The 22,118-nt window shown below is 42.7% G+C and overlaps 1 protein-coding gene across 1 annotated transcript in view; it reads left to right on the top strand.

Annotated features, from left to right (window-relative positions):
* The first annotated feature begins 304 nt into the window (after positions 1 to 304).
* The window catches only part of cers1 (ceramide synthase 1), a 79,801-nt gene continuing 57,987 nt past the window's right edge, over positions 305 to 22,118 (top strand). Inside the window, exon 1 of the mRNA XM_084309123.1 lies at positions 305 to 1,325. Coding sequence (XP_084165249.1) covers positions 1,059 to 1,325 — 267 coding nt within the window. The 5' untranslated portion in view covers positions 305 to 1,058. The remainder of the gene's footprint in view (positions 1,326 to 22,118) is intronic.

Here is a 22,118-nt window from a genome sequence, read left to right as displayed (position 1 = left end):
CGGAACCCGATCATCGGTAGAGCTAAGGGGGACGCTTTGATGATAGTTCTACATTAGAATAGTAATCGTTAGGGCTGCCGTATGGTGTCGTGTTCTACAATTGATTCACATTAAAGTAGCGCGCATTCTCCTCTTGTCACTTGTCAAAACGCGCCTCGCTCTGAGCAGGACGCGCTGATCAACACACAGCGGCAGCGGCGACGCGGCAGGAGGCGGAAGCCCAATACTGAGGATAATATTTTTGACTTATCTTTTTGCGTCAAATTTTTTTTTCATGTCTTATGAAATATTTGAGGGTCGGTGATTTGGGTCTAGTAGGAATCGGAATCTACTCTTCTGGCTAACGAAACGACAAAGAGACGTTATATAATAAGGCGAATAACGGAGATGAGACCCCATCATACGGCATAGCGGCACAATAATCGCATGTGCTGCACTGTACTTTACGGCCGCACAGTACGGGCGTTATTAATTAAATAGACGCAGTTAATTGAATTTATTTATACGTGGGAGTGATATAGTATAGCTATTGCATGCAATTTAAAATTCCCATTCAATCGGCTATAGCTCGGAAGACGTTGCAAATGCCGGTCTATTCGGAATTGGGTGCATTTGATTTAGCTCCGCGGCTAACGGGGACGCAGTGCCTCTGATGATGAACCAGTGTGTGTGCAGCTAGAGGAACGATGATCAACACTACCACCAATCATTGATGGATGCATTAATTGATCTAACGCTAATGATCCATTACTAAATCAGGTCATCCAAGTTTGCCATTGGCCTGGTGTATTTGTACCATATTTGGGGCCTATATGCGACCGATATTGTACTGTATACAAAAGAATGGGCCCCATGTCTTAATTTAGAAAACAAAGAATTAGGCTACTTGAGGGGCTAAACTCGTTGGCTAAGCTCGTCTCCGCGCAGTCAGGTTAGCTGGAGAGCTAGTTGGAGAGATTAGTGACATATAGCCTGGACCTCGTGGAACACGGTCCCCGTCTGTCTCCCTGATACCGGGTCAGTTGTGTATTATTTCCCCGTTTTCTTTCCGCGCTACAATGGACAGTCCTACTGGGGGAGACAGCGTGCAGGGCGCCGGGGGGCCGCTGGACGTGGAGCCCATGCCCGGCTACGTGGAGCTCATCACCAGAGCGTCTGCTGTGATGCTCGGTGCCTTGAGAGAGTGCAGCGCCTGCGGGCTGGAGCTCTCCAGACGGACTCTGCTGGAGAACGCGTACATTACCTGGACCGAGATTGGCCTGTTCTTCTTTTGCGCCTTTTTGTGGACGCAGATACGACACGGATTGACAGAATGTCTGTTCAAGGTAGGGTTTATTATAGAAGTTGCGTCCCCCTCTCTCTCTCCCTCCCCGGCTCTCTCTCTCTCACACACACACACACATGCGCGCACACACTCACGCGGCACACACACACACACATTTCCCCCACTGACAAAATTAATTGATCGCTCTTAAATTCCTGGGCTGAACGCCTCATCATTCCTCTATTCTAATTTTAGGCCCCTACTATCTATCACACCACTTCACTGTTGACGCGGCCTCTGGTCTGTCTGTACTCTGTGCCTCTCCTCCTCAGTTGACTTGTTGACGAAGACACGTGCTTTATTCCTTCTTACACTATTAGCGAATTTAGAAGAACCACTATCGGCACCACCGCGGCAACATGAATATGGTGACTTCATATTATGGGGGTGAACGAATACCATATAAGTAGGCATATAATAATATAATAATTTCCTTCATTCCTCGGTTAATCAGTTAGGCTGAGGATGTACTGTAGGCTACTAGTGCTTGGTAAAGTTGATCACGATGATACTTTGGGGTGATGTGTGCAGTATTTTAAGTGTTTGCCCAGGGTGTGTTAAAAAGACAAAGACGGACTGACAGTCAAGAATGTGAGACATAGTATGTACTCTCTGTAATGTTGCAATATAGGTGAAAGTGTACAGGTCAGGTATAGTATGTAAAACAGGAGTAACAAATTAAAGGAGAGCAAGAGAGGAACATTAGATGTGTGGGCGTGTGTGTGTGCTTGCAGGACTGCCCAAAAGGGGGGGAAAGGGGAATTGTTTCTGGGTCTCAGCTGCCAGAGGGGGCCCATGGAGGCCAGCAATAAACATATGATTGGAGTTAAGCAGGTTTGGGGAGGGCCCATTCACTGGACCTTTTCAGGGGCAGAGCCATTCCTGTGTTCAGGGCCTGTGGTGTGTGTGTGTGTGTGTGTGTGTGTGTGGGGGGGGGGGGGGGGGGGGGGGTGCACACATACTTGTGTCATATATATTGTAACAAGGATTAGGCTTCATAGCAGGGTTAAGGTAACCGATTGAGTCAAGAGGAATAAAAGCCTTCAGCAGTCTGGTCAGCCAGCCTGTCAGCTCTGTCATAGAGTATATCAAACCATCACACATGGTACCAAAAACACAGGCAGGACCTATCAAAGTTTTGTCTGGGAGTTAGGAGATGTGTTTTTTATTTTATGAGAGAAATACACACACACACACACACACACACAGCAGTGACCAAGGCCAGATTAAGACTTCAGAGGCCCCTGGGCCAGATTCTTGTGGAGGCCCCCCCACACACGTGCACGCACGCACAGTGGCGTTTTTATATGTCACTTTAAAAAATATATAGAATACCGTAATTCCTCTAATAGTAACCCCGGCTTGTATTTGTTTCAACTGTAGTGGATACCAGGCTTGTATTAGGAGGAGGCATGTATAAGAGAGAGGCCTATATTTCTAATTTTCGTATCTCTTTTATTTTTTTTACTGAATGAATGAATGAATGAATGAATGAATGAAAACTTTATTTAACAGATTGCAGAATGGGTACAATCAGTGATGCCAGTAACGCGTTATTGTAATCTGATTACTTTTCCCAGAAAATAGTAATCTAACGCGTTAATCTTTAAAAGCCAGTAATCTGATTGCAGTTACTTGTCCAAGTGGCTGTGCATTACTATTTCGTTACTATCTCATCATAAATTCATAATGCAGGCGGAATGCAGTATTTTATTTCGTTTTCGACAGTCAAAAATACATTTTGAGCTGTTTTTCTTATGGGAGTGACGTGGTGTGTGAAAGGGTTAAATACAAGAATGTGTCCCGCGGCGTGACTGGTCCCTCTGTCTGTGAGTGACTCTGCTTTGATCCAATCACATTCCCCATCCACAGTCTGCGAATCAGAGGCAGAGTAGGGCGGGTCTTCACAGCACGTCATGTGACATATGCGCCAATCGTGTGACAGCAGGGCTCCGTCGTCGGAGAATTCCACCCCAAAACGCTTGGCAAAATTAAAAGTGAAACCGCAAGATGAATTTTTCGGTTTCTGTTCAGAATTCCACCCCAAAACGCTCGTCTAAACGTAGCCTCAGTCACTACTTCACGGCGGAGGAAACAAAATACTGTCTACCGCTAAAAACAGCACATCCAATTGCATTGAAAGCATCTGGAATCACAACACTAGCCGACGCTTCGACTAGGTACAGGAGGGTTGATGGTGGCAGAGCAAAAGCTCTTATTTGCCAGATTTACAGTTAATTTACATGTTAAAGAGAGACTGATTGTATGTTTATAGAGAGACATTTATAAAACAATTTAATAGTTACAGTTGATATAATTGAATAGTTCAGCCTGCATTTGTTAGATGTGATACACTGGTTTTGTAAAACCACTGGCTGGCTGCTCTAATGCTGTGAGCATCATAGACTGTTGCTTTACCATACTTGATGGTACAGAAGCTGAAGCACTAGTTTAACAATTTACGTTATGTGCAGAGAAACAAGTTAAAAACAATTTATGCACTTTCAATAAAGCGTTTAAAAAAAACTGTTGGGGGAACGACGACGACTTCGTAACCTAGTTACTTTCAAAGTAACTAAGTTACTCTGATAATCAAGTAATCAGTAAAGTAACTTAGATTACTTTTTAAAGGAGTAATCAGTAATCAGTAATCAGATTACTTTTACAAGTAATCTGTGGCATCACTGGGTACAATACAGTACGGCTCAATACACACAATTGTTAAGGCAGGGGATGCAAACCTGAGAAAGACGTTTGTCTTGTTTACATCAGGGTCCCCCATTTTCAATTCATATAGACATTTATGACATACACAACATACATGACATTTATGGCATAGGGACATATAGGTATTTAGTACTAGTACTAGTGTGGAGGCCCCTAGTCGCGTTATTTCTAAACCTAGCCGCATTTCTGGCAAGACGCTCTCTGATTGGCCGATGCCTGTTTCTACACTGGTTAAGCTTAGGCACTCTTTCGAAGTTGGTTAAGGTTAGAGTTTGTCTTAGAGCATGGCGATAGAACGCCAGGTAGTTTGCAGGCTGTTTGACGAGGAAATGGGCAAAGACACAGCTCGTCACGCGATTGGGCAAACATGTCAGTGGCCAATCAGAGAGCGTCAGTCAGTGCCAATCATTCAGTGTCACAGTATGACATCGATCTCCAAAATAAGAAAAAAAAAGAATTAAATAAAATGTGGGGCCTCTAGTGACGAGGGGCCTCCAAAAATGTTTAAAATAAAAGTTAAAAAAAAATAAACAAATATTTGGGGCCTCTAGTGACGAGGGGCCTCCAAAATAAAATAAAATAAAAGTAAAAAAAATAATAATAATAATTTGGGGCCTCTAGTGAGGAGGGGCCTCCAAAAGGACTCGAGTGACGAGCGGCCTCAAAAAAAAAAAAAAAAAAAAAAAAAAATTTGGCGACTCTTGTGACGAGGGGCCTCCAAAAGGCCTCTAGTGACGAGTGGCCTCAAAAAATTAAACATTAAAGTTACAAAAAAATTAAAAAAAAATGTGGGGCCTCTAGTGACGAGGGGCCCCAAAAGAAATTAAAAATTAAAAATTAAAAATTAAAAATTAAATAAATTTTTTTAGGCCCCTCATCACTCAAGGCCCACGGGCCGCGGCCCGGTCGTTAATCCGGCCCTGGCAGTGACCGCACACGAGCTAGTATCATATGACATGCAAACATAAGGCTGTTGCTGTCAGCTCGCACCACAATTCATTGTCATAATTCTTACTCACATGTGGGTTTTCTTTCAAACACATTACAATGAAGGGGTTAGTTTGATTACATTAGTCCTAAAAGCACAAACAAATGCTCCCAATAATAATTCCATGGGCCAAAGGAGCCCATTATGGATGTTAAGTGTAATCTTACCCTGCACTCGTCAACATTGCAACCACAGACCGACATTTTTCAATGTCATGATTGTCAAAATACTACAAAAGTGATTAAATTAATTATTGTGAGATCATTCTCTCAAGTGCAATCACAACACAAAATATTGCAAGCTTACAAGTAATAATTGCCTGCCACATGCTCCAATCTTATTCTTATATCAGAGCTGGAGTATTGTTTTGTGAGAATTCTTCTGTGTGTGTGTGTGTTTGTGGGGGGGGGGGGTACATGGTATTTCCTAGTAAGGAGCCACAGTCAAATCAAGCTCAACTTCTTTCATGCAACAGTTGAGTCTGTCCTTCTGTATGGCGGTGAATGCTGGACCCTGAAGCCCACCCTGCAGAAGTCCCTGGATGGGTGCTACACCAGAATGATGCGTGTGGTGCTCAACATCAACAGGGATGAGCATGTCACTAATGCAAACTTGTATGGGGGGGTGCTAAGGGTGAGCAAGAAAGTGGCAGTCAGGAGAATGAGGCTGGCAGGTCACTGCCAGAGACACCATGAGCTGCCAACCAGCAAACTTGTGCTGTGGGAGCCAACACACGGGCATCGATCACGACGACGTCCCACATTAACGTATGTGGATGTACTCAGGAGAGATGCGGGAGCAGAAAGCACCGGCGAGCTAGCCAGATGCATGGAGGATCGGGATGACTGGAAGCACCGATGGAGGGCCCGTCCGAGGACGACCTAGATAGATAGATAGATAGCCACAGTCTAGTCAGGAAAAAGGTTTGGAGGGCTGGTGTTGGAACTGCTTCTCTCAGGGGTAGCTCTGGTTATCAGTCAAGAATACATTTTGAGATATTATCGGTTTGCACTATCCATGCAGCTGAAACTGGAATAGAGAGTGTACACACACTTTTGACATCCATTTCCAGCACATAATAATCCCACACTCCATATACTACAGTAGACCAAAAGGACTGTTAAGCTGAACAGACCTCAAGGCTCTGCTCAGAGAAATTTGGCCCTGAGCCCAGGTCAACCCGCCCCGGTCCCTGGAACCCCCAGCCTGTTGGGACTGCCAGGGAGGAGCCCCATGCCCCCTCCCTCTGCAGATAGCCTAGATGTGCCCTCCAGCCCTCCTTTCTGCCCTCAGGGCACGTAGGGACGGGGGGAGGACTGATACTATGTCACGGTCATGCATGGAGTGATGCTGCTGCGCTCAGGGCCCCATATGCAAAGCCAGATGTGGCCTGAGAATGTAAAGAATGAGGTCTGTTTTTCCTATGTGTATGTCATTGTGTTTGTTGATGAAGACACGTGCTTTATTCCTTCTTACACTATTAGCGAATTTAGAAGAACCACTATCGGCACCACCGCGGCAACATGAATATGGTGACTTCATATTATGGGGGTGAACGAATACCATATAAGTAGGCATATAATAATATAATAATTTCCTTCATTCCTCGGTTAATCAGTTAGGCTGAGGATGTACTGTAGGCTACTAGTGCTTGGTAAAGTTGATCACGATGATACTTTGGGGTGATGTGTGCAGTATTTTAAGTGTTTGCCCAGGGTGTGTTAAAAAGACAAAGACGGACTGACAGTCAAGAATGTGAGACATAGTATGTACTCTCTGTAATGTTGCAATATAGGTGAAAGTGTACAGGTCAGGTATAGTATGTAAAACAGGAGTAACAAATTAAAGGAGAGCAAGAGAGGAACATTAGATGTGTGGGCGTGTGTGTGTGTGTGTGCTTGCAGGACTGCCCATAAGGGGGGAAAAGGGGAATTGTTTCTGGGTCCCAGCTGCCAGAGGGGGCCCATGGAGGCCAGCAATAAACATATGATTGGAGTTAAGCAGGTTTGGGGAGGGCCCATTCACTGGACCTTTTCAGGGGCAGAGCCATTCCTGTGTTCAGGGCCTGTGTGTGTGAGTGAGTGTGTGTGTGTGTGTGGGGGGGGGGGGGGGGGGGGGGTGGGGTGCACACATACTTGTGTCATATATATTGTAACAAGGATTAGGCTTCATAGCAGGGTTAAGGTAACCGATTGAGTCAAGAGGAATAAAAGCCTTCAGCAGTCTGGTCAGCCAGCCTGTCAGCTCTGTCATAGAGTATATCAAACCATCACACATGGTACCAAAAACACAGGCAGGACCTATCAAAGTTTTGTCTGGGAGTTAGGAGATGTGTTTTTATTTTATGAGAGAATATATACACACACACACACACCTACACACACCCACACACACACACACACACACACACACACACACACACACACACACACACACACACACACACACACACACACACACACACACACACACACACACACACACACACACACACACACACACACACACACACACACACACACACACACAGCAGTGACAGCACACAAGCTAGTATCATATGACATGCAAACATAAGGCTGTTGCTGTCAGCTCGCACCACAATTCATTGTCATAATTCTTACCCACATGTGGGTTTTCTTTCAAACACATTACAATGAAGGGGTTAGTTTGATTACATTAGTCCTAAAAGCACAAACAAATGCTCCCAATAATAATTCCATGGGCCAAAGGAGCCCATTATGGATGTTAAGTGTAATCTTACCCTGCACTCGTCAACATTGCAACCACAGACCGACATTTTTCAATGTCATGATTGTCAAAATACTACAAAAGTGATTAAATTAATTATTGTGAGATCATTCTCTCAAGTGCAATCACAACACAAAATATGGCAAGCTTACAAGTAATAATTTCCTGGCACATGCTCCAAGCTTATTCTTATATCAGAGCTGGAGTATTGTTTTGTGAGAATATGTTCTTCTGTGTGTGTGTGTTTGTGGGGGGGTACATGGTATTTCCTAGTAAGGAGCCACAGTCAAATCAAGCTCAACTTCTTTCATGCAACAGTTGAGTCTGTCCTTCTGTATGGCGGTGAATGCTGGACCCTGAAGCCCACCCTGCAGAAGTCCCTGGATGGGTGCTACACCAGAATGATGCGTGTGGTGCTCAACATCAACAGGGATGAGCATGTCACTAATGCAATCTTGTATGGGGGGGGTGCTAAGGGTGAGCAAGAAAGTGGCAGTCAGGAGAATGAGGCTGGCAGGTCACTGCCAGAGACACCATGAGCTGCCAACCAGCAAACTTGTGCTGTGGGAGCCAACACACGGGCATCGATCACGAGGACGTCCCACATTAACATAGGAGAGATGCGGGAGCAGAAAGCACCGGCGAGCTAGCCAGATGCATGGAGGATCGGGATGATTGGAAGCACCGATGGAGGGCTCGTCCGAGGATGACCTAGATAGATAGATAGATAGCCACAGTCTAGTCAGGAAAAAGGTTTGGAGGGCTGGTGTTGGAACTGCTTCTCTCAGGGGTAGCTCTGGTTATCAGTCAAGAATACATTTTGAGATATTATCGGTTTGCACTATCCATGCAGCTGAAACTGGAATAGAGAGTGTACACAAACTCTTGACATCCATTTCCAGCACATAATAATCCCACACTCCATATACTACAGTAGACCAAAAGGACTGTTAAGCTGAACAGACCTCAAGGCTCTGCTCAGAGAAATTTGGCCCTGAGCCCAGGTCAACCCGCCCCGGTCCCTGGAACCCCCAGCCTGTTGGGACTGCCAGGGAGGAGCCCCATGCCCCCTCCCTCTGCAGATAGCCTAGATGTGCCCTGCAACCCTCCTTTCTGCCCTCAGGGCACGTAGGGACGGGGGGAGGACTGATACTATGTCACGGTCATGCATGGAGTGATGCTGCTGCAACAGCGTACCCTTAGCTCAGGGCCCCATATGCAAAGCCAGATGTGGCCTGAGAATGTAAAGAATGAGGTCTGTTTTTCCTATATACTATGTGTATGTCATTGTGTTTGCGTGTGACTCGTCGATCTCTGGAAAGAGATGGGACGGTACCCTAATGAGGCATGGCGAGGGGGGCTGAAAGGTTAATCAAGAGTCTAGTCTACCCTATTTAACCTGTTAAGCTGTACTGCTGTAGCCCTATTTTCAGAAATTCCGCCTAAAGGTACATACATCCGTTCAGTCCTGTTCAGTCCTTGGCTACACACCCTGCTCTTCTTCTTCTTCTTCTTCTTTTGAATTTCCGGCAGATTAGACGCATCGTGGCGTATTACTGCCCTCCGCACTTCTTTTGATGATCTCTTCTTCTTCTTCTTCTTCTTCTTCTTTCTTGGCGTATTTCTTCCCTCCTCATTTCTTATACTACACTAGTGGTGTTCCATCTTTAGGCCTCTTCAACTCACACTTTCTCCTTCTTCTCTGCTCCTCTTGCCTGTCCAATACTAATACATACACTAACGCTATATCCTCTGGTACAACTCTGAAGCATGCAGAAATGTCAGCACTGCCTCTGTGATCAACTGGTGGTTCTCATTATCCATGCCAAAGAATGATTTAAGAGAGAAGGAAGATACTCCCAGCTCTACCAGACTTTTATAAAAGATTTCCCTCTCTTTCCTATACCTTTCACATTTTAGGAAGACATGCCCGACAGTTTCAGTCTCTCCACATTCACACACCCCATCTGGATGTTCTGAGAGCATTGTGGACTATATATAGAGACACAAATGTTCTAGAATGTCGGTTATGACATACGGTGACATCACGAATGTTCCAGACGTTCTATCCTGATGTCATACTGTGCCATCACCAATGTTCTAGAATGTTCTATGTTCTAGAATGTTCGGCTATGACATCACCACAAATGTTGTAGGATGTTCGATGTTGTAGAATGTTCGGCTATGCCATCATCACAAATGTTCTAGAATGTTCGATGTTGTAGACTGTTCGGCTATGCCATCATCACAAATGTTCTAGAATGTTCGACCATGACATCATACTGTGACATCACAAATGTTCTAGAATGGTCTATTATGACAAATACGACTAAATCTAAATCCAATCAATATTAAACATTCATATAATACAATAACCTAAATATATAGCTTTGGCTCCTACACAGACATATATGTTGCAGGGACTATTATAATCATCATATTTGCGTGAGCGTATCCATCAAAGGGTTAAATCAAGCCTTTTTAAGTGCTTTAGAGGAAATGTCAAAATATTGCGATATATATCGTGTATCGTGATGGAGCCAAAAAATATCGTGATATCATTTAGAGACCATATCGCCCAGCCCTAATTTTCCGCATGTCCTCCCCTCTTCTCCTCCCGTTCTCCCCCTCCTCTGTCGGTCCTGCGTGACCAGGAAAGAAAAGCTGTAAAAATGCTAAAATACATTTTAATTGTCATTGCACAGTATACAACGAAATTTCAGGGGATATGGTTAAAGGGGAACTATTTAGCTAGTTTTTTCACTATTTGGGCAATTTTACACTATTCCTGTGAGTATGGAACACACCTGTAAGGTTCTTTTCAATAAAAGTCATTGATTTGTATTTTTAATCAAGTACTTTGGTGCACCACTTTCTGCCCTGCCAGATTCCAAGCTGTTTTTGGCTGGGCTCCGCCCATACTCGCAATGTGCTTTGAGTGACAGTCACCAACCTGCACTGGCAGATAACTTTGGGGGAGAGAGAGAGATAGAGAGGGATAGAGAGAGAGAGGGAGAGACAGATAGAGAGAGGGATAGAGAGATAGAGGGAGAGAGCGAAAGAGGAGAGATCGCTCAGAGAGCGTGCGTATGAGTGTGTGCGGCTCGAGTCGCGAGTGTGTGTCAAATGCAGCGGGAGAGACAGAGGAGAGATCGCTCCGTATGAGCCTCTCTCTCTCTCCCTCTCTATCTGTCTCCCTCTATCTGTCTCTCCCTCTCTCTCTCTTTCTCTCTCTCTCTCTCTCTCTCTCTCTCTCTCTCTCTCTCTCTCTCTCTCTCTCTCTCTCTCTCTCTCTCTCTCTCTCTGTCTCCCTCTATCTGTCGCTCCCTCTCTCTCTCTCTCTCTCTCTCTCCCTCTCTCTCTCTTTTTCTCTCCTTTTCTCTCTTTTGGGGAAGTGCAAGTGTCTGACAGGGAAACCGCTTCCGCATTATTTCCACTCGCTCCGTTTTGGTCATAACTTCAATGTTACACTAACTTCCTCGAATTGTTGATTGTGGGCGGTAGCTACAACCACAGAAGGAGCTGAGGTTCAGCAGATCAGCAGCGCATTACTACGTAGGATAGCGAGTCAATTCTGAATGGCTTAGTTCACTGGGGGAGGATCTTGTCTCATCTGAACTGGAGGAATGAGACTGAATGAGAATTTCACATCTAGTCAGTGTTGGTACAACCCCACATTGCTAGAAAACAATGCAAACCACTGGAAAAGGCCATTTATAAGATAGTTTACAGTTAACTCTGACATATTTCGGCGTCTAGCCTTCTTCGGGGTGTTGGCAAAGGCTTCCTGAAGAAGGCCGGATGCCGAAATGCATCACAGTTAACTTTTGAACCATGTTCTATATTTAAGGACTTGCCAATGAAATAAATCTTTTTTTCACTTTAAGTCAAGTACCATGGTTCTTTCCTCATTCTTTCAAATTATATATTACACATCATCATGGCCTAGGACACATACGTGAATAGGGTCACATTGAATTAGGGCTGGGCGATATAACGATAACGATAAATATCGCGATATATTTTAATAATCGATATCGAATATCGAAATAAAAAAAAAATCGAAAAATCGTTTTTTTTTTAATTTTATATATATATATATTTTTTATTTTATTTTTTTTTTACCTGCAACAGGGCAGTTTTAAAACCAGAGACAGTGGACAGACTTGTCTTTCTTGCCTGCAACTTAAAGTAATGGCTTTGCTTGTCCAAATGACAATACTGACCAAATTGAGATTTATTTTTCTCTTGTCCATTTATTTTGTTTCCTTTCTAATTTAAAATACAGTTTGAAACCGTCTGTACACAGTAGGCTATGTGTGCTAGCAGAGCTAGTCTCCAGTCGCGAGTCACAGTGCACATGTGCGGTGGTTTGTCCACCAAAAAAGCGCCAAAATATCGAAAATAAATTAGCAGAGCCAGAACTGTTCAACTCCCCTGGAGCCACAGCCAGCAGAGAAGCCGGTTTACTTTAGCTTTTAAACCAGCTGCAGCCTGAGAACTGGAGTGTGAGGGGATGTAACAATAAAGATGGCGGCAATGACAAAGAATTGCTGCAAAATAAACATAAATCTGTTTTTTTTAATACTTATAACAATTCGATAATTATCGATATCGAGAAATATGATAACATTATCATATCGTTATCGCGATATGATTTTTTTCCATATCGCCCAGCCCTACGTTGAATATAACAATAGACAGTATATTATTTGCTAAGTAATCAGTGGGTAGGTCAGAGCTCTCAATGCCTATTGCCCTAGGCCCTAGATTCACCAAAACTACCCATCAAAAAAACCCTAGGCTTAGGTTTCCTAACTGTAGCTGTGGCTGTTTTAACTAGATGCCCAACAAGAAGTTTGAATAAGGGTGAGGGGCTGAGCAAGGTAGCCCCAGAAAGGAGGCAAGGAGAGAGAGAGAGAAGACTGAGGCAGAGGAGAGAGAAGACTGAGGCAGAGGAGAGAGAAGACTGAAGCAGAGGACGGTACGGAGACTACAAGGGCACTGATGTGACGTGAAGTGTGAACCTGTCAGAGTCGACTCCTCTGGAAAAGGCCTTTTAAGGACATTCCTGTAAGGAAGGCGGAGGAGCTCACTGTGGAGTGGTTATGATTAGATCTGTTATGGATTTTACTGTACCATTCACAGTGATGTGTGATCATAGGTCGTACTACCACCACAACCTTATTAGAATGGTCACGCATTGGAGGGTAAATCCACCTAAACTCAGTTTACCCACCTTTGAAATTGTCTCCTCAAAAACAACCTTTTTAAACACACACACAAGTTCTTTATGAATATATAAAGAAGACATATTAGATTGGCAGTTGGCCACCTTATTGTGATCAGTGACAAGTTAAAAAAAATTTAAAATAAAATTGAATAATCTTTTTCCGATTTTTCTCCCATCGTTATGCCAATTCCCAATCCCCCCTTCCTGGTCGTTGCGCACTCTACCCCCTACCGTCGGTCTGGGAGGGCGGAGACTATCACATGCTTCCTCCGACACATGTGTAGCCAGCCCACCGCTTCTTTTCACCTGGCAGCGCGGACTCTCACTGGGAGAGTGTAACGTGTGGAAGGTCACACTACCTCTCTTAGATCCTTCCCTTGCTGTGCAGGCGCCCCGATCGAACTGTAGGAGTCGCTGTTTACAACGACCAGGACCCACCCACGCCGGCTTCCCACCCGCTAACACTGCCAATTGTGTTAGTATGGACGGTCGGCCAAGCCGGAGGCACCACAGCTGGATTCGATCCCACTGTCTCTGTGGTGGTAGACAGACGCTTAGTCCGCTGCGCTACCCGGCCGCCGACGAGTTGGTTTTGACCAGAGTTGCGTCACTGCTTAGAACAAAAGGCCTGTGCAGTGAATCACCATTTTAGCGATTTGCTGCACTTTGTTGAACAGATGCCAAGTGTCGAGCATTTCAAGTTGTGCCATCTTATTGCGTCATACTATAACTTCCTGTTGTGAGTTGTGGGGAGCCTCGTAATTGTATTGGTGACATAATCTATACACTTGTGTGCCTTGAATTGTGATACTATATAAACACTGCAGTACTCACAGCATTCTCACGATGCGTCTTGCAAATCAATAGCGCGTGGCGCAGTGCCACAGCTCAGTGGCCACCACTGTCAATCATAATCATAATCATCTGTTGTTTGCTGATGAAGATGTCTGATGGAATACTATGAATATTGTTTACCATCTTGACTCTCTTGAGTTATTATAGTATAAAGAAAATCCTTCCATAAAGCTCCGGACCTGGAGCGACAGAGCCTTCGCTGCAGCTGCCCCCACCCTCTGGAATGCCCTGCCCAACCATATCCGTCATGCAGACACCCTCTCATCATTTAAAAAAGCCCTCAAAACCCACTTTTTTACCCTTGCCTTCAAGCCTTTTTATTTAAAAAAATGTCTACTAAAACTATTGTTTATTTTGCTCTGTAAAGTGTCTTTGAGCATTCGGAAAAGTGCTATACAAATTTGATGTATTATTATTATTATTATTATTATTATTATTATTATTATTATTATTATTATTATTATTATTATTATTATTATTATTATTATTATTATTATTATTATTATTATTATTATTATTATTATTATTATTATTATTATTATTATTATTATTATTATTATTATTATTATTATTATTATTATTATTTATTATTATTATTATTATTATTATTATTATTATAAAGGTTACATTAAATCGGAATAAAACAATAACCTTTTCTTTTCATGCAGTCTGAAGGGGGATATTTTATTCATCAATCGGAAATACATGTTTTCTTTTCTTTTAAGTAAACAAATGTAGAAAATGGAAACAAACAACCATTTTTAGATGCTGCTATAAAATTCACATTCTATCGTAGCATGTACAGTAGGTATAATATATGGTCTTTCATTAATGGTCTGGGACAAATATCTTGTCCTTCAGTGGCCGGCGTGTGGGTTGGTCTTGTGTTTAGGTTTCCTAGCACAGAGGGACCAGACTCCACATGGAACCTGTCTGTCATGTCTCACTGAGCAGGATAGATATGAGCGTGTTAAGGTGCTGTATGTGTGTGTGTGTGTGTGTGTGTGTGTGTGTGTGTGTGTGTGTGTGTGTGTGTGTGTGTGAGGGGGGGGGGGGGGGGGGGGGGGGGCAGGGGTCACCGAGTTATAGCAAGTGCTCGAGTACAAAGTTGAATAAGTAATGTATTTATGCTAAAGTAAAGACAACATGCAGCAGACTATAGGCACACATCTATCACTATCCATGTTGAACGTTAATTAGGCTGATCAACGTTATAGGGTACCTTATTTTTTTTTTTTTTTAACTTTGGCCATTCCGCTGGCTCTTTTTGCGTTTATCGCTTTTTCTCTGGTCAAGAATGACCGACAGAAACAGGTTGAATGGGGGTAGAGATGGGGGGAAGACACTCTGAGAAAGTTACGGCTTTGTCCGGGAATTGAACTTGCTACCCCAGATCCGTGACGAGCACGGTTGTCCCCGGCGCCGAAATAGCGCTCGAGGTACGCGGTGAGCTACTGGAGCTCCCCTATAGGGTACCTTCTTACCTCCATGATTGTCTGATATTGTCTGTCACAGCCGGCTGAATCGCCCATCATATTACAGCAATGTACTGAGACTACATTTATGAGTATACACAGCTTATTAATTAAACGAGTGTGTGTGAATGGTGATACTTACGTCGTCATTTTCCAAAGTTACACTGCTGTTTGTGAAAGACTATGCATGTTTATTTATGCATGGGTCAGCTTTTATTGATGATAATGGGAAAGTTGCATTTCACACTACATTAGGTCAGTAAAGGGCCAGCATGCCCTAAAGGGATGATTGGCGTATCCTGCCCTATTGTGTTATGTTTCACTCAAGGACAAGGTAATTAAGCGTTATCAGGGGAGATAAGAGAGAAGTGTGTTTGTAATTTTCCCTATCAGTCAGATTCAGATTTTATTGTCACATCTTTCAAACACTGTTGCAGCACATAGAGGAGTGAAATTATTTTGTCATTGACTCCTTGGCCTAACAGCAGCATCATCGATAAAGTAGGACCAAAATAATATTAATAAAATAATATAAGCATAAGAAATTATAAAGACCTTAACATAACAATCACTGCATGGTTGTAGTGCGTGCAAATCAGCAGCAGAAACAGTGATAAAATAGACTAGATTACAACACCACAGTCACAGGCAGGTAACCGGCCATTAGTGTCGTCTGTCTGCCTGCCTGGGGGGAGAACTGTCCAGTAAGTCTGCTGGTCCGGGCCTTGAGGCTGTGGTACCATTTGTGGTTGGGGTCTTTAATAATTCTGCAGGCTTTGCTGACACATGTATATACAGTATCCTGGATGGAGGGAAGCTCACATCCACTGGTGTTCTGGGCTGTTCCATACCAGGAGTGATGCATCCAGTCAGTGTGTGTGTGTGTGTGTGATATGCTCAAGCATGTGAGTGAGAGAGACATTAGGCTTTCGTTTAGTGCTCAGAGAGGAAAGGAAGAGAGATGTAGAGATGTTTTTAGAAGGGAGGAGTTGAGGAAGAAAGCACGAGGTAGGTGGTGAGGACAAAGAACGAATGAGAGAAGAGAGGAACAGAAAGGGGAAGCAATCATGAAAATAACAGAAGAGAGGTGAAGGAAGGAAGGAAGGAAGAGAGAGGTTAGAGGATGGAAGGGGTAGAGAAGAGGGGTTGAGTGACTGTGGCCAAGGCTGCCGCTCATATGTGCTGTCTCAGCATGCAGCAGCCATCATTAACAGACTCAATGCTGCTCTAAAACTAGACGGTCAGACCCATGGAACATACATCTGACATGTCAGGCCACCATAAAACGATGCCTGCATGGCTGCTCAAGCACATACAAACGATGTGCAGGCAGTGGACAAACCTACTCAGAAGCAGCAGTTTATAACCCCTCTTATAAATTCTTCCTATCACACACACACACATTCAAAGGAAAGCAATGTGCTTGCCAGCTCCAGCCTCATTGGAGGGCTTATATCTTCCGGCATAGGTCTGCGTAGCTGTAGGAGCTTATGGCCTGCTGTTGTTCAAAGTGTCAAAACAGCCTGAAGTAGACACACATAACCACAGACCCTGGATCAGGTTACACTCCCATCCTGTTCTATTGTTGCACATTAAAGCCACAAAGAGAAACATGATCCTGGATCAGTGGTTTGGGGAAAGTGCTTTCTTGTTCACTCTAAAAGTGCCTACTCAGGTGAAACTTCCTGACAATTTGGACCGAGATTGTAATTGTAATAGATTCATCCGGAGTTTTTGAATTTGATGAGCTGTATTGATTTGTTTAATAATATATAGGCTCCTCTGCTCCTCTCTCTTCTGCTGTCATATCTGTACGTGGCTGAGACTGAAACACTTACTGACCAATAGGTTACTGCATCACCTGACTTGTTTCAGGTCTTGGCCTCTTACTCTGTTGGCCATCCTTCCTGTCCCTGTCACATGTCTGCATCCTCTTTCCTCCTGCCCTCTCACAGATGGAGATCTTGAGTAGCAAACTCCTCTTCCTCCCCTCCGACAACAGAGCCAGGACCGCAGAGACTGCCAGAACCTATGTAACCTTTATAATAAAATAATAAAATATTTGAGCAACTACCACTAAACGAGATCTAGCTTAGCAAACCTGCATCCTCCAAGGTGTAAAACAAAGATGGGACAGTGCTCATTTGCTCACACAGGAGCACAGGAGTGGAATGAGTTGCCTTTGACCACCAAACAGGGCTTGAACCTGTATAGTTTCAAGGTGAACATTAGGAAATGGCTCCTAGAAAATGTCACTAACTCAGGAAGCTTCCTGTTTTAGTGTAGTGTAGTTTTAGTGTGTCTGTACATTTTGTACATATTTTATTAATATGGTTGTATTTTACTTTTTAATCTTATTTTTAGCAATATACTATAGCAATATACAATATACTCGCGAGCCGCATGCGGCTTGTTGACAGAATCCGGCTATAGGGCGACAATAATGTGGTCAAGAGGCATGATTTCTATCTTTAGCCTTTAAGCGGCGTGGTTTATTCATTCACATGGTATGAGCAGCAGCACATGAGTTCTCCTCTCACTGAGAGGCTGGTGGAGAAAGAGGTAGAGGGGGAGGAGACATCTCTATTTATACTCACCACCTGGTGGTATCTTGAGTGGCTCCGCCTAGAGCGCCCTCTAGTGGAAACAGTTATATATGCAGTTAGACAATTACTAACAATCCTACATAGAACCTCTAACTTCAACACTCCCACTTAGGGTTGTATTAGCATACTGGATAACTTCTCCGAAAAACATTTTACAAAGGAAATAATATAATCCAAAACATCAATAGAGTATGGCAGTCAATATTTACACATTAAACATGACTTCTGCAAATCTCTTCAATTTCAATTTGGAACAGGTTTCCTCATAGTGTCTGCTACCCTGTCGTCCGTTGGACAATAAATCAGTGTCATTCTTTCTTCTCTGATGACAGATCTGATGAGATGATATTTCAGCAGTATATCTCAGGACCCCGGAGGAGAAATATGATTTCGATCACAGATTTTTGAAATATTGACATCAAAGACGAGTTACGGCGTCTTCGGCAGAATGAGCATGGCTAGGAATGACGTCTAAACACGTCATCGGCGATTATTATTATTTTATTTCATTGGGTTTTTAGCCCTAGTTGCACTTTTGTTGCAACCCCAGTTATCCCATTAGTTCCCCCAAACTTAGGTATGTTATGTTAAGCTAAGAAATCTGCTAAGAAGCATATATTATTTATTATTTTATTTCATTGGGTTTTTAGCCCTAGTTGCACTTTTGTTGCAACCCCAGTTATTCCATTAGTTCCCCCAAACTTAGGTATGTTACGTTAAACTAAGAAATCTGCTAAGAAGCATTATATTATTTATTATTATTTTTACACATTTATTATTTTTACTTTTAGCCCTAGTTGCACTTTCGTTGCACTTTTTCGAGTTTATTTCATGTTTTTAACAGTGCATGAAAGATTGTGTATTACTGCAACAATTTTTTTTTAATTAATCATAGTGGTTAAAAAATTTGCATTTGCATGTTCTTGGTATCTGATTCTAGGGACATCTATAGATTTCAGGGAATGTATTCCCAGTATCACAAATATTGTGTCTGTTACTAGGCCTGAGTAAATTGTAATGAACCAAAGGAGAATATCCATTATATTTTAACACCATGCTAAAATTTACCAGACCTGAAAAATCTAAGCAAATGAATAAAGGGAAGATGATTAAACAGAAGGTTTTGTAGATACAGTACTGAATTCTGCCATCCGGACACATGCTATTTGAAATATGATTATAGAATATAGAATATCAGGCCTATAAATTACCTTATTATGGCCAAGTCGCACATCTATGGATCGGGCCAAATCTCCCATTTCCATTGGCAGAGTTCAATCTGGATTTAGTATCACCAGGCGTGATTCACAAACCGTGAATGAAATCTACTGTAAGTACAGTTACTTTTTTATAATGTAAATTTCTCCACCATTTTTCATCAGATTGCTACGCCGTTTTTGCTAGACTTTCACGGAAAGGTAGAGAACCTAACTGCATTCTGTTTTATGGCAATAACGTTCAGGTTTGTGGGAATTAATCCCGAAAAATAAGAGAAATAAAAAGTAAATCCAGAAGTCAGATGATTGACAGGGGCTGGCGTGAGCTGGGTAGTGTAGTTTTTCGGAATTCGAAAGCCCATCGAAAGCCCTGGGTCTCTTCCTTCAAAAGACTACACTCACTTTTGGCTGCGCCAAACTTCCACCTGTAAATATGAGCCGGTTTCCGACTCAATGCCCTGAGATTTCTATAATCTTATATTTCACTAATAACAGTAATAAAAAGAAAACACTAATCCATCTTACAGATGGATTTATGGCGTGAGGTCATTTGCAGTCCAGTATCGGACCGCTTGGGCTTAAGAGGTTTAACCCTCTAAGGCCCAAATAAAAAAGACGTCACATTAGCAACTTCAGAGGCCAGAGGGTGGGACCTATAAACACATTTACTATCCAATAGCATTGTGAGGCTGAACAACAGGACCCATTGACTATGTACATGTGCTTAAACATTTTTAAATAAACATTTACAGATTTTTCTTTTAAATGGCTAAAAGTGATTTTGTAATTTTGCAACCGTGGGTCTCACAGGGTACTTTTAACCCTGTGAGGCGCAAATAAAAAAGACATTAGCAACTTCAGAGGCCAGAGGGTGGGACCTATAAACACATGAAGGGTGCCGTGACTGAAAAAAACGTTGATGGTGTGGCTCTTTGTGGTACCACAGTAATTTTTGTGGCTCTTAGTCTCTGACTGGTTTATAGGATGATGATAATAAGTGTAATACATGTTTATGTAAATACTATGTGCTGCTGAGACCAAGGACCACAATGGAAATAAGTCTGTGACTTTTTTGTGCTATCCTTGATAATTTTAGGATGCATGACTTGTTGTAACATAATTGTCAAATAAACTAAACTAAACTAAACCTTATGTTGAACATTATACTGAAGAAACTATTATAGAAAGCAAAAAAATACAAGCCCACTGCAACATCAGTGATAATAATTAATTGTAGTAATAACTAGACATATTATGATGTTGGTGGCCAAAAGTGGGTATATCCCTGAAATGGCCTGATTTATCAATGACACCTGATCTGGTCAAACAGTTTGGCCTACCAAATGTCTTTATACAGTTTAAAACTATTTTTTTTAATGGTGGTAACTATATTCCATACATGAGGTTTAGTGAGAAGAATGGGCTATAGGAGGGGGGGGGGGGTATGTTTTTGAGATGCTGATGTGTCAATGCTAGGATATCACAAAGTAACAACTGCTATGAACTAGAGCAGTTTAGGGAAACTAACGTAGTGAAACTTCCGTACTTTACGCCAATCAGCACGCGTCCTGTGGCTGCCACAGGTGCCAGTGAGCGGATTCTCCGGCGCTGCAGCTGGAGGCTACTCAAAGTTGGAGCTATTCATAATCCAGACCTGCAAGCAAAGTACAGCAAGTTGGCAAAGGAGTATTCCAAGGTAAATCACTTTTTCACCAGTAACGTTACATTGTTTGTATTTCCATCTAGTTTGCGTTAGCTAGTGGCTAACCTAGCTCACGCTAATGTGGCTAAGTGATCGACCTCTCCCACACAATTAATGACATGTTGCGGACAGCCATACCGGTGACAATGTTTAGCTTTTAGTGCCAAATGATAAGAGTCTGAGGCGGAGTCTCAAAAGAGAATGTTGAATATTTATTGTGCATTTAAAATCATTTAAATTGAGACAAAAACTGACTAAGACTAAAATGCTCAGACATTTAGGTGACTAAAACTGACTAAACGAAAAATAAATGAAGATGACTAAATATGATGAAAACGAAAAAGGAGCACTTGATACATGACTAAGACTAAAACTAAAATGAAAATAGCTGCCAAAATTAACACTGCTCTCAAAGAAGACAAAGAAATAACAGTATTGTCTAGACTATCAAATCAGTACACAAGACCATAGTCTGCCACCAGCTCTGTCTGATACTGTCCCAGGCGGCCCGACCTGATGGTGGCCCATCCAATCACTCTTTTTTTAGTTGGTTGGTCTGGTAACAAAATAAATACTGGTCCTCCAACAAGCAAAGAACCCATGGGATTTCTGTCCACCATGAGTAGGTTCCTGTCTTTGTGGCAAATGGTGGACCAACTCCCTTGTGTGCCATTCCCGCATTCCACTTTGTCATGTGTCACAAGCTTTCCCCTCCTCTGGAAAGCAGCGAGTGCCGAGTGTAAAGTATGTGCATTCATTCCCACACATTTATCAACAGTTTAACAACACCCATATATATTTCTCTCAATGGAAATCACCCCATGCAAAAGGTGACACACATAGCCTATTTGTCAAGTTCAAATCAACTAACACATCACTTCCTGTTTACCATGTTTTTCTTTTTTTTCTGAAATTCAATTGGATCTGGTGGTCATATGGTTTGGCCCATCAATTATATAAGTTACACATTCATAGGGTCCCCAGATGCCACACAGCGAGTTTTGTGAGAATCAGGTGAACAGACTAGTGGGAGTATGGTAAAAAGGTGTATTAAAAAAAATAAGAAATGGTGGAAAATCCAGTTTGGCGAATTTCATTGGTCCTTATGGCAAAAAGAAAAACGAGGAGACGGATCGGGTATCATTGTCGTTGACTATATAAGTAACAAGTCAGGAGATAAGGTCATTTGAAAATTGGACATTTAGCCTGAGGAAAGGTCATAGGGTCACCAAAATCAACAGGG

The sequence above is a fragment of the Notolepis coatsorum genome (assembly GCF_963971535.1).
Source record: "Notolepis coatsorum genome assembly, chromosome: 2".
In the NCBI taxonomy this organism is placed as follows: Eukaryota; Metazoa; Chordata; class Actinopteri; order Aulopiformes; family Paralepididae; genus Notolepis; species Notolepis coatsorum.
Note: the sequence above shows the minus strand (reverse complement) of the source record. Positions and strands in the feature narration are given on the sequence as shown.